Consider the following 12,548-nt stretch of genomic DNA (forward strand, 5'->3'; position numbering starts at 1 on the left):
GCCAAATGAGGGGGCACTCACATTGAGAATTTTATTGGAAACCAGTAAGTTGCCTTTCAGAAGGTTGTACCAATTTATTTTCTCGCTGACAACATGAAATTGCTAGTTGGGTGCACCCTCCTCTTCCTGGGTATTATAATTGTAAAGGTTTGTTCATCTGATTACCAAAATTTAGCCGTGTCACCTTATAAAGGTGCTTGCTGCAGCTTCTCTGCTGTTGTGGAGGGGCTGGCAGCTACATGAGGACCTCAGAGGAGGGCAGCATTTTCCTGGGATCAGAGTCAAGCCCCTGCCCCAGCTAATGACGTGCACGTGGAGGTGGTGTCCTCTGCTGGGCCCTCCAGCCTCCTTGGTCGTCTCACAGCCACTTGGGCTGTTTTTCTTGTTGGCGTTAGAGGGCTCCCCCAGTCCCATCATTGATGCTACGTGGTGGTTTCTTCACAGGTAGCAACTGGGAAGTGGAAGCAGATAAGTAAATACTGTCCCCTTGATCTCTACTCAGGGTAAGAGAACTCTTCTCCTTTGTCCTTCGTGCTGCCTTTCTTGGTAGGGGGTGACATTCTGTGCGGTGGGGGGTGGGGTGGGCTGCCTTCTGTGAGATGGGAGCTACTCACCTGCAGATAACCAGGGCCCGGCTCCACAGCCTCCTGCGGATTACCTATGGGAGCCAGTGGCTGGGGAGATACGGCCAGAGGAAGGGGCAGAGAGCAGGGTGGGGATTAGGGGCAGTGATGGGGGTGCCTCTGTGAGGAGGCCTGGGGAGAATGCAGCTCCTTAATCTGCAAAGCTCAGAGACCTCAAGAGGTAGCTCTTGGGCATGTCCCCTGAGCCACGGGCAGGTGAATGCAAAATCGGCTTTAATACTGTCAATAATACTTTCTCTTTTTAGAAATAAACAGAGAATGTACTTTGCTTTGAAAAGCTTGTTACAGGAGGCACAGAACAACTTAAAGATCTTTAAGGTGAGAGCTGCTTCTGTTTCATGGCGCTTTTTGGGTGGGCCAGTGGGTGCTGAAAAGAGCTGCTGAGCCTGTGGTGCTCTAGCCCCTGAAGGGCTCTGTGGCCTTGCAGACGAGGGCATCTGGGCTGGGGCTGCCTTAGCATGATCCCTTGGGTCCTTTTTCCAAGCCTCGTTTCACGGGCATGTCATTCTAGAACTCCTAGGGTGTGTGATGGTGACTCCTTGACCACTGGGTGGCCTCGGGCTCCTTTGATGCACAAACCCTGACTCTGGTTTTTGGATAAAGATGCCCTGACTGTGTCCCAGGAGTCCTGTGTGGTTGAGATGGGGACAGGAGCTGGGGCGGGGCAACCAGAGAGTGGCCACACCTGTGCCTTTCCTTCTGATTCATGTAGGGAACGTATAGTTTGGGGAGCTCCTTGTCAATTAGTGAGTCCTCAGAGTCCTGTAGCTCTGCTTGTCCTGCGTCCTGATCGTGTAGGGCAAGGGTTCTGCATGCACAGTGCTCACCACCTGGCACTAGCACCTTCTGCTTCCTCGTTGCCACCTGCTGCTGGCACCCTGACCAGCCTTGCTGAGGCCCTGTGGTCCCCTGGCCTGCTGCTGGCAGGAGTCAGGCATACGTGGAGGAGAGGCTGAGGGGCGGGGGCATGGAGAGAGGGGAGCAGGGCTGGCCCAGATCTGGAGGAGGCTTGGTATGGCCTGTGTTGGAAATGTGTCCCCTGAGTCCCCCTTGTCATCTCCCTTTCTGCCCGCAGTCCTGGTTACGCCCTTATCGAGTGTGACACTTAAGCGAGAGTGGGTGGCAGGCTCCAGGTTCACAGGCGTTGGGTCCGTGTGGAGTAGTGGGGCTGCTGGGTCTGGACAGCCCTGTGCCCTCGGCATCCTTCTGCACACTGGACGCCCCTCAGAAGCGGGCTCATGGAGGGGTGGGAGGGAAGCCTGTTTGTGACTTGCTTCCCCCATATGGTTCAGGACTCTGGTCAGAGCAAATCAGCTTTACCTTGTCTGCCTCCCCCTTCCCACATCTAGGAAAGGAGGACATATTTTAAAATCAGTTTTTATTTTTAATTCTTCCAAAGACTTGCGGAATTTTTTAAATCCTAAAGATAAGTTCCCTCTCATCTGCAGATTTATTTGGGACCTGTAGTGAGGCTGCCATTTGGTCCCAGATGGCCCCTTTTCTGACTGCTCCCGCCTGGGCTGGACCACCAGGCCCACACTGAAGCTGAGTGGTGGGTCTGGCTCAGCCCTGGGGCCGGGGACTGCACACCCTGGCTATCTGCTGCTTCTGTTGAATTCAGCTGGGGAAAAAAATCTGGAGGTTGAGATCACAGTTTCAAAAGAGATGGATTAAAAGAAGTGACGTGGCGTACAGCACAGCGCGTTGCCGGCAGGCTCTCTGGTGCTGAAGCTCGCGCCTTCCCCTGTTGTGAAGCTCCAGGTGTGGAGAAGTGTCCTGGGCCGTGGTCGCTGCTGCCACTGCGCTGTCTGTTGTTGGAGGTTTCCCCTTGTTTGCAGACTCCAAGGCTGTGGCTGTGCGAGGGGCGGTGGGGGACAGATGTGGTTGTCCTGAGCCCGAGATGATAGCTCTCTGCCAGGCGTCACCAGAGGTCCTTGAGCAGCCGCGTTTGTGTATGTAAAACGCCCACCTGCCTGGATTCCAGACACGGGGGAGAAGAGGCCGTCCACTGCCCAGGTCCCTCAGCTGCTCATGGGCCTTGGGGAGGAGCTTCATGGGAGGCCAAGCTCTGGACTGCAGGCCGCACCCTGGCCCCACCTCCTGGCTGCAGCCGATGTTGACTGGTCTTGGCTTGGTCCTTCTTCTTGGCCTGCTTTCCTCCTGGGAGCTCCTGCTTTTCCTTAGCCTGGCACACCCTCCTCCCTCTGTAAGGCCCACCTCGAGGCTTAGCATCTCTTGTTGGTTTCCCCTGGTCCTTTGACCAGCAGTGGCCTCAGGTGTGTTCCTGTCTCTCTGGACAGCCACATCTGTGAGCTCTGACAGTGCTGACAGGGGACTCCCGGGGAGGCACCGTGCCGCTGACTCCCAGGAACCTGCTGAGGGAGGAATGTCCAGTCCACACTTCTTATTGGATTGAATTCACCCCTGTCTGCCACCTGGGGGCAGAGCCGGGATCGTCCTCTTTGTATTACCTACTACTGCTTACCAGCCACTTATCGTCTCACAGTCTCTGTGGCCAGGAATTAAGGAGCAATGTAGCTGGTTCTGGCTCAGGCTGCATCCCATCCTGTCAGGAGGCTCGGCCGGGGCCAGAGTCTCTGCTCCTGGGCTGGTGCCCCCACAGCCATTGGCAGGAGGCCTTAGTTCCTTGCCATGGGGGGGGGGGTCTATGGGGCTGCTCATTGTGGCTGCTGTGATCTGATAAGAGGTCATCAGGACAGAAGCCACAGTGTATTTTATACCTCAGTCTTGCTGGGGGTATGCTGTTGCTCTGCTTGTATTCTGTTGGTCACACAGACCGAACCTCCACAGTGCAGAGAGGACTACAGGGTATGAGTATCAAGGGATGGGGGCCGTTGGGGACTGCTGACCACACTGTCTCACACACGAGGAGACTAGGGGCAGGGGGTTCACCACTCCCCTGGGATTGGCTGATGCTCAGGGCTGTGGGGACCAGGATTCCCTTAGGGGTTTTCCTCCTAGACACTGCAGACCCCTGCAAAAGCCACAGGGTCTCACTCACTGAGCATCCCGTCCTGTGACCCTGGTGCTGTAAGGAGTTTCTTTGCTGGACTTGGTTTTAGAAGGTAGGATGGCCTCAAAGATGAAGCTGTCTGCGTTAGTGATGCTGTTGGCCTTACCCACCCTGGCTGGAGCCTGGCTTTGTCTTGCACAGAGGACAGAAGCCCTCTGGGGTGCTGGCAATGTGTGTGCACGCGGGCCGAGACGTTTGCTCAGGGGCAGACCGACACCTTGTGTTCCTCAGTAGCACAGTAGTGTCACTTGGCCTCTTGAGGGACAGGCCAGGGTCTTTGGGAGCTTGTGCTTTGGGCTGAGTTTGCTTGATGCTGCCAGCATCCCTTGTGTTCTGGTTGGAGGGTTTGTATGTTAGGCCCAGGGCTCTGACCTTTGCTTTTTGAGAACTTTTCTTCTTTTTCATGTTCCAGTGGGGTTTGCCTCTTGGCCAGTGACATGGTACGTGAGGGTGGGTTTCCCCAGAGGGCTGCAGTGTGCAGAGACCCCAAATGGGGGCATGTAAAATGTGAGGTCCTTTTGCCTGTCTAGCGGATGGGGACGGAGGTGTCTTCCTACCAGCCTGTTGGGGTTGACGTTTCCCTGTGTCTTTCCCTTCCTGAAGAACGGTGAGCTGATTTATGGCTGTAAAGATGCCCGCAGCCCTGTGGCTGACTGGAGTGAGCTTGCACACCACCTGAAGCCATTCTTCTTCCCGTCCAACGGCCTGACCAGTGGGCCCCACTGCACGAGAGCAGTGATCCGGGAGCTGGTGCGTGTCATCACGCGGGTGCTACTGAGCGGCTCGGACAAGGGCCGGGCGGGTGCCCTCAGGTCGGGGCCTGGGCTGCGGGGCCCCCCCGTCTGTGAAGCCAGCCCTTTCAGCAGGAGCCTGCACTGCCCAGGTAGGCCTGGCGGGTGGGCTGGGCGCCAGGGGAGCAGGGCCTGTGGCATAGCCTGCGAGGGTCCTGCCTGGCCTCATGGAGCTTCTGTGGGAGGAGCCACAGTCACCAGGGTCCCCCAGAGCTGGGCCTCCCTGTCCTCAGGCCCAGGTGGGGATACTGCTTTTCACATCTCTTGTCTGGGTTTCTGAATTGCAGCATACGTTTGGGCCGTAGGGTTTTCCCTAAATACCGTCCCACGTGTCTGTGCCTCCTCTGTGGTTTGCAGAGTGTTTTCTCTGTGTTGTCCTGTTCCATCTCTTTGCATCCCTGGGGTAGGATTTCCTTGGCCCTTTTCTCAGATGGGAGAATTGAGGCCCGGAATGCTGGAGTCCCACAGCGCAAGGCCCTTTGGGGTGGGTGGGTGGCCTTAGTGGGTGGCAGTTTGCAGGCAGGTTGTGAACACAGACGTGAGGGCCCTGTGGCTCTGGATGCCTCCTCCTCACAGACTTGCCGTGGGCTGGCTTTGACTCGGTGGGCATCCAGACTTCAAGGTGACTGGTGACTGAATGTGCCCGAGCCCTGTGTTTGCCACCTTTGTCGTCTGCTGGCGGCTGTACAAGCCGCTCACGTATGTGGCATGCGGGGCCGGAGCCAGGAACTTACTTGGAGGGGCTGACCAGGAAGATGCGGATTATTCAGTTTCTGTGGTCTCAGAGCCTCTGACAGTGGCCGTGGGGCTGTGACTTAGGAGGGCGGCAGCCCTGCTGCTACGGGGATTTAGGGGCTGTTGTTTGGCCACGCAGCTGCCTGTGCACAAGCCCCCCCTTCTGTCCCCATTTCACACTTTTCTTAGCACCAATGAATTTTGTGGGTATTTTCCTTGTTACAAAGCTGATACCTGGTCGTTTCAGACAATTTTGGTAAATTTACGCTCATGTTTGGGTACTTAACTGCTTTTAAGTAGACAGAACGTGTTTGGAAGGACACACAGGTGGACCCTGGTCTCTGAGGCACTGTTGACACCTGTGGACTTTCCTTCCAGGCCTTCCCTGCATGTGTACACAGACAGAAGCCTGACCCATGGGATGTACAGTGTGTCCTACATGCTGTTTTGTAACCTGATATTTTTGCCTAATCAAGATAAATCTCTATCTATATCAGCAGTTGTATTTTTTGAACTTTCATTGACCGTGAGGTAGATATTCCACTGTATGAATAGCCTGTGATGTGAACACATCCCTTCTAGCTGGGCCTCTGCACTTTCACGCTGTCTCGCATGACTGAGCGTGCTTTGTCAGAGGTGGGAGGTCAGAGTGTCAGAACTGCACAGGGCCACCGCTGCTCCCTGTGACTTGGACCCTTACTCAGAGATGCTTGTTTGTTCACAGGCCGTGGCTGTTTCCTCGAAGGGTGGGATAAATGGGCGGGACTCTGTCTCCCCAGCCCTCGAGGACACTTGAGTAGACTGGACCTTGTTTCCGCACCATCCCTGCTGTGACAGCTCCCTGCTCAGGTGGCCACTCGCCTTTCAGCACGAGCTGTGGCTCTGGGCTCTGCAGATGTAGTCTTGCAGTTTGGGGGATGTCAACATGGTCGTTGTAAATTTTGTGCCTTGTCTTATTTAGACGGAGGGTCACCTATCTAAACGCAGATCTGGGCTGGTGTGATGCAGGTTGAAGGATGTGGAGAGGAAGGAGAGGCCCAGAGTGAGGCGTGGGTCACCTGCCTTTCGTTCCCGGCCCCCAGCGTCAGCTCGTCCCAGCCCCAGCAGCTCCGTGAGGCAGGGTGCAGCCTGTGCCCGCCGCCTTCTTCAGTCCTTGACAGTAAACCTCTCGTTTTCCCCTGATGTTCTTGGTAGGAAAAAACACCCCGGAGCGCTCAGGGTTACCGAAGGGCTGTCTTCTGTACAAAACCCTCCAGGTGCAGATGTTGGACCTCCTGGACATCGAAGGCCTCTACCCTCTGTACCGGCGGGTTGAGCGGTACCTGGAGGAGTTTCCTGAGGAGAGGTGAGGGCCACACGGGGTCCCGAGCAGCCCTGAGGGCAAGATGGGGGTACAGGGAGCAGGTCACCCCAGTGGGAGGACAGCACTGGCCTCCTAGGAGGAGGACTCACCCCAGCTACCTCCCCTCCATGCCCCCAGAGGCCAGGCCCAGCCCAGGCACCCAGAGTGCCGTGTAAAGGAGGACCAGGGTCCTCTCTGGTAGGTGGGCGCTTGTCCACTTTCTGAGAGGAAAGCACATCCTGTGAACCTGCCAGGGCTGCAGGAGGCAGGGCCATGTCCTGCGCTGCAGCTGGGCCTGCAGGGGGCAGTGCTGCTCCACAGCCAGGGAGCCGCTCTCGCCCAGCCCCCCTGGGCTTTGGCCTTCAGCCGCCGCCCCGTCCCTCTCCTGGCCACCTTGACGGGGGCTGCTAGGGCCCACGCCTGTGGCCTGTGGGGGTGGGGGGCTGGGGCCGTTGCCCTGGCCTGGCTTCACTCCCCCCACAGCACCCTTTCATGGGCGTCTTTTCCCTGGACACCATTTGTCATAAACAAGAGACGTTCAGCCTTGGCTCTCCCAGTTCTGGTCTTGCAAGTTCCGTTTAAAACTTTGATGCTTCATCACGAAGTTTCGCATTAGGAAGAAATGAATCCATGAATGTTCTTTAAAACCGGATGTGTGATTCTTAAACTGCTGACGGTTTAACAGACGATTTCCATGCAGCTTTGTTACCCTGTTTTCTTGTGCTTTATCCTTCAGAAAAGCATTGCAAATAGATGGGCCTTATGATGAAGCATTTTACCAGAGGCTGCTTGATCTTTCCACTGAGGACGATGGCACGGTGGCTTTTGCGCTGACAAAGGTGGGTAGACACTTCCAGAAGCACACTGCGGGCTCCTTAGGCTCTTAACACGAACTCTGGGTTTTCCTAAGAAGTGTTTCCCAGTACTTACCCCTGATGGTTAAAGCACAAAAACTGGGGATTAAAAAAAAAGTGGCTAAAGTTTCCCCTAGGTCGACCTGGCCGGGTGGTAATACCTCTGTTACTGTAGTTTCTAGGGAGGGTTCCCCTTTGTTCAGCTGGCTCCAGGCCATCCCGGGCCGAGCCCTCTCTCTGCCCTCCCTGTACTGGGGTCCAGGACCTGAGGCCACTGCTGTCCTTCCTTCTTAGCAGCCTTAGAACAGGCTAGTGCCAACCATCCCTCTCCTTCCAGCCCTCATGGGGGGCTCTGGGCCCAGACCCCCACTTGTGGTTTTGTGTGGCTGACTTCCTTCCTCCCCCTGCCTCAGGCCAAGGGGCACCCTGGGAGAATCTCTTAGGGAAGAGGCCTGATCCTATTCTTTCCAGTTCTGTAAAATCCGGGACTTCAGGGGCTCCATGAACTTGGATAGGAAAAAAATTACATCTCTGTTTTTACTAACTTCTGATTGAGTTTAGTGTTTCCTTTCATCCCAACTTTGCCATTAAGAGAAATCAGACCTTTTAATTTCACATTGTAGTTGCTACGGATATCTCATGATATCTTTATATTCAGCAGTCCTGATGTTTTGTTATGTGATACTATGTAATATATTTGTTTTAAAAAATATTTTGGTATTTGACATGATCACTCTGTATTTTTTATTTTCTGCATTTAAAAATATTCTGAGGGGGATCCATAGGCTTTGCAGGGCTGTCAGAGGTTTTGCTAGATGCTAAAATGGTTAAGGAACACTGTTCTAGAAAAGTAGGAAGGAAGCAGTGACCTCCTTCTCTGCATCCTCTGGGCAGCTGCCCTGGAGCCCTTGGTTCAGCTGTCCTGGTCCTGACAGTGTGTGTGGGGTTCTCACTTATTAAGAGTCCTCACTCTTGTCTCTGGCCATGGCTGGGTGCTCCCTCTTCTGCAGCTGTTGGGTTTTTGAGGAGGTCCCCTCCAAAGCCAAGGGTCCTGAGGGAATTAGCTGAGGTGCTTGGGGGTAGAGCTGTCCTCAAGGTGAGGAGAGATCCAAAAGGGAGCCTCTGTCAGAATAAAGAGACAGACTGCCCTACATCGTCTGCAACTTGGGTACGCTGATTTTGAAATAAGTATCAGTATTCCTTTTTTCAAGAGAAGCAGCATAGGACTTTACTTCCTTTTTTACACATTTCTATATTTTTCAAAATTGTAATAAATAAGCATGGATTACTTTTTAATTTTATTGCAATTTTAAAAATATTTATTTATTTGCTTGTGCTGGGTCTTAGTTGTGGCTGCAGGTCTCCTTAGTGTGGCATGCATATTCTTAGTTGTGGCATGCACACGGGATCTAGTTCCCTGACCAGGGATTGAACCCGGGCGCCCTGCATTGGGAGTGTGGAGTCTTAACCACTGTGCCACCAGGGAAGTCTCTTATTACAAGTTTTTAACCTCATATGTAAACATAATCTTGTTGTAAGAGATTCAAGGAATCATTCCACAACTATCAGAATGATTAAAATAAGTACATTGAGATAACACTTAATGCAGGTGCAGAGAAACTAGACTTGCAGAGCTAAACATGCACATGCCCTATAACCCAGCACCTGCACTCCTGGGCATCTGTCACAGAGAAGAGAAGACTCAAGCTCATGCAAAACCCTGTGCAGGAGTGTTCATAGCAGCCTTGTTGGTGATAGCTAGAAACTGGGCACAGCTCGTGTCTGTCAACAGGTGGCCTGCGACAGGTTACATACACTGGAACTGTTGAGCAGTAAAAAGGAACAAAATGTGGATACAGCAACCTGGGTGAATCTTCAGAGAAATGTGCTGAGTGACAGAAGCCAATTCCCAAAGATCAGACAGTATGATTCTGTTTAAATGACATTCTTGAAATGACAAAGATGAACGGTTGCTGTGGGGTGGGGAGGAGGTGGAAGGAGGGGGGTGTGGTTGTAAAAGGCCAGCAGGAGGGATTCTGTTGTGATGGAACTGCTCTGTATTTGAACTGTGGTGGTAGGTGCACGAACCTCCATGTGTGATAAAGTATACACACATACACTACACACAGGAGTACATGTAGAATTTGGGAGATTGGGATGAGATCATGGAGTGTATCAGTGTCACTAACCTGGCTGTGATTTTGGACTAAATAGTTTTGCAAGATGTCACCGTTGGGGGAGACTGGGTAAAGGGTATTCAGGATCACCTGCATGTGAACCTACGATTATCTCAAAACAAATAATGTAATGGAAAAGAGTCAGGCCGTGAGTATATTGTATAAAATGTGGTGTTCCTGCCTGAGCAGTGACGGTACACTGTTCATAGTACATATCTTTTCAGAAGCTCACACTAACGCGCACGCTCTCACTCACACCATTTGGGGGATTATTCCCTTATATGTACTGCTCATTAGCTCGCATTTAACCTGAAGTGTCTTGAAGTCTCTCGGTGTTGGAGTATAAGGGTCTGTGTCTTCTTTTGTTTTAGGGATTTAGGTTCTGTTAGTTGGAATCTGAAGAGGGTGGATGTGAAGCTGAAGCTGGGGAGCAGGTTGAGAATATCTCTAGGCCCCAGTCTATGCAAAGTTCTTTCACGAATACTGTTTATCTGAGCTTTGTCCCTCTGATGAAATGAGAGAGGAGCAAATGTTGTATTTATTCTGAAGCTCAGGAAACTGCAGCCCAGAGCAGTTCTTGCTTTCTGACTATGGTTTAGTATTTTATAATAGGAGTCAGCAAACTTTTTCTATAAAAGGCCAGACACCACAGCTCTCATCCCAATATAGAAAACTGACACTGGCACACAGAGGCTGGGGATGGACTGCAGGGCCGTACCGTGACTGCAGTGGGCAAGGCACAGGCGTCTCATCTGGAAGGGAGAGGAGGGTGTGTACAGGGGCCTGATTTGGAGTTGACAGATGTTTAGGGCTTCTTCCCAAGTTGTGCTTTTACATGATCACTGCACCCCTAAACCGATGGTTCTCAATCCTAGCAGATTCAACACTTTTTCTGTAGCAAATACTGTAACTCCCTCCTTTACTCTCCTGAGATGAAATTCATAGATAATGTAACCTACCTAAGTGCATCTTAACTGTAATATAGTTTTAAGTGTAATAAAAAGGGGGAGAAATAAGAGGAAAGTATTTTGTCATAAAATAACATGTATTTAAGTTTTAAAAAAGGGAGGGGGCAGACAGTAAATGCTTTAGGCTTTGTAGGCCATCTGGTCTATGTTGTAGCCCCTCAACTCTGCCTTTATAGCTCAGAAGAAGCCAGAGACAAATATAAATGCGCACGGCTGTGTTCCAGGGAAACTTTATTTACAAAAACAGGTGGCAGGCTGGGTTTGGCCCCTGAGCCATAGTTTGTTGACTTCTGTTCACTTTTGCTTGTTAGTTTTTGGTATTTTTTTTGGCTGCATTGGGTCTTTGCTGCTGTGTGTGGGCTTTCTCTAGTTGTGGCGAGCGGGGGCTACTCTTCGTTGTGGTGCGTGGGCTTCTCAGTGCAGTGGCTTCTCTTGTTGTGGAGCACATTTTACCTCTAGGCGCATGGGCTTCAGTAGTTGCAGCATGTGGGCTCAGTGGTTGTGGCACGTGGGCTCAGTAGCTGTGCCTCACAGGTTTAGTTGCTCCATGGCATGTGGGATCTTCCTGGACCAGGGATTAAACCCATGGATTCTTTTTTTTTTTAAGAACTTTTATTGAGATACAGTTAACAGACAATAAACTGCATATATTTAGAGTGTACAATTTGGTATTTTTTTTCTTATTAATGTATATATGGCAATCCCAATCTCCCAATTCATTCCCCCCCAGCCCTCCCTGCTGCACCCATGGATTCTTAACCACTGCACCACCAGGGAAGTCTGTGTGTTAGTTTTGTTTGTTTGTTTTTTTGTTTTTATTTATTTATTTGCTGTATTGGGTCTTTGTTGCTGCACGCAGGCTTTCTCTAGTTGCGGTGAGTGGGGGCTACTCTTCATTGTGGTGCGCGGGCTCCTCATTGCCATGGCTTCTCTTGTTGCGGAGCTTGGGCTCTAGGCGTGTGGGCTTCGGTAGTTGCAGCACATGGGCTCAATAGTTGTGGCTCACAGGCTCTAGAGTGCAGGCTCAATAGTTGTGGTGCACAGGCTTAGTTGCTCTGCGGCATGTGGTATCTTCCTGGGGCAGGGATTGAAACCATGTCCCCTGCATTGGCAGGCAGATTCTTAACCACTGCACCACCAGGGAAGTCCTGCTTGTTAGTTTTTATATTCCATTTTTTTTCTCTGTTGGTTTAGAAGTTAGACATTCTGCTACTATCATTTTTCTAGTTACTTGTCCAATTTGACCATGCATATTTAAAGACTAAAATTAATAATTTAACCCCTACTCCCATCCCAGCCTCTGCCACACAAGCAATATAAGGAATTGGGATACTTTAATTCCAGTTATTGCTCCCAACTAATTTGCAGTTATTGTCAGGTATTCTATGTCTTGTTCTTTTAAAAAATAATTGCAATTTACAGTATTATTTTATACAGATGATTGTTTAGCTCTATCACATGTTTATCCATCTTTGTTAAACATTCTTACATCTCAGATCTTTCCTCTTCTTCCCTTTTTTCTATAAAAGTTTTTTTGTGATGTTACCTACCATACAATTTACCTGCTTAAAGTATGCAATTTAGTGGCATTTACTGTATTCACAGATATGTGTAAGCAGCCTCACAGCCAATTTTAGAACATTTTCATCACCTAAAAAAATATTCTGTGTCCTATAACCATCATCTCCATATCTCCTCATCCCCACCAGCCCAAGCAACGACTCATCTACTTTTTAGCTCTATAGATTTGCCTATTCCAGGTATTGCATGTGAATGGAATCATTCAATAGGTGGTCCTTTAAGTGCTTCTTGCACTTGAGCATATTTTCAGGGTTCACATGTATCATAACAGGTATCAATACTTCATTTCTTTTTATGACTGAATAATATTCCACTGTATAGATAAACTACATTATGTTTATCCATTCATTAGTTTGATGAGCATTTGGGTGGTTTCACTTTGGGGCTATTATGAATAATGTTGCTACAAATATTTGTGTATA

General features: G+C 50.8%; 1 protein-coding gene across 3 annotated transcripts in view; it reads left to right on the top strand.

Annotated features, from left to right (window-relative positions):
* The window catches only part of IPPK (inositol-pentakisphosphate 2-kinase), a 57,913-nt gene that overhangs the window by 25,516 nt on the left and 19,849 nt on the right, over positions 1 to 12,548 (top strand). For 2 of the 3 annotated variants that reach the window (XM_057722499.1, XM_057722497.1), the window contains 5 exons: positions 445 to 503; positions 890 to 962; positions 4,282 to 4,561; positions 6,399 to 6,549; positions 7,283 to 7,385. In XM_057722499.1, coding sequence (XP_057578482.1) covers positions 445 to 503; positions 890 to 962; positions 4,282 to 4,561; positions 6,399 to 6,549; positions 7,283 to 7,385 — 666 coding nt within the window. The remainder of the gene's footprint in view (positions 1 to 444; positions 504 to 889; positions 963 to 4,281; positions 4,562 to 6,398; positions 6,550 to 7,282; positions 7,386 to 12,548) is intronic. The other variant, XM_057722498.1, reaches the window with a different exon arrangement.

This window comes from Hippopotamus amphibius, chromosome 2, assembly GCF_030028045.1.
Source record: "Hippopotamus amphibius kiboko isolate mHipAmp2 chromosome 2, mHipAmp2.hap2, whole genome shotgun sequence".
Taxonomy (NCBI): domain Eukaryota; kingdom Metazoa; phylum Chordata; class Mammalia; order Artiodactyla; family Hippopotamidae; genus Hippopotamus; species Hippopotamus amphibius.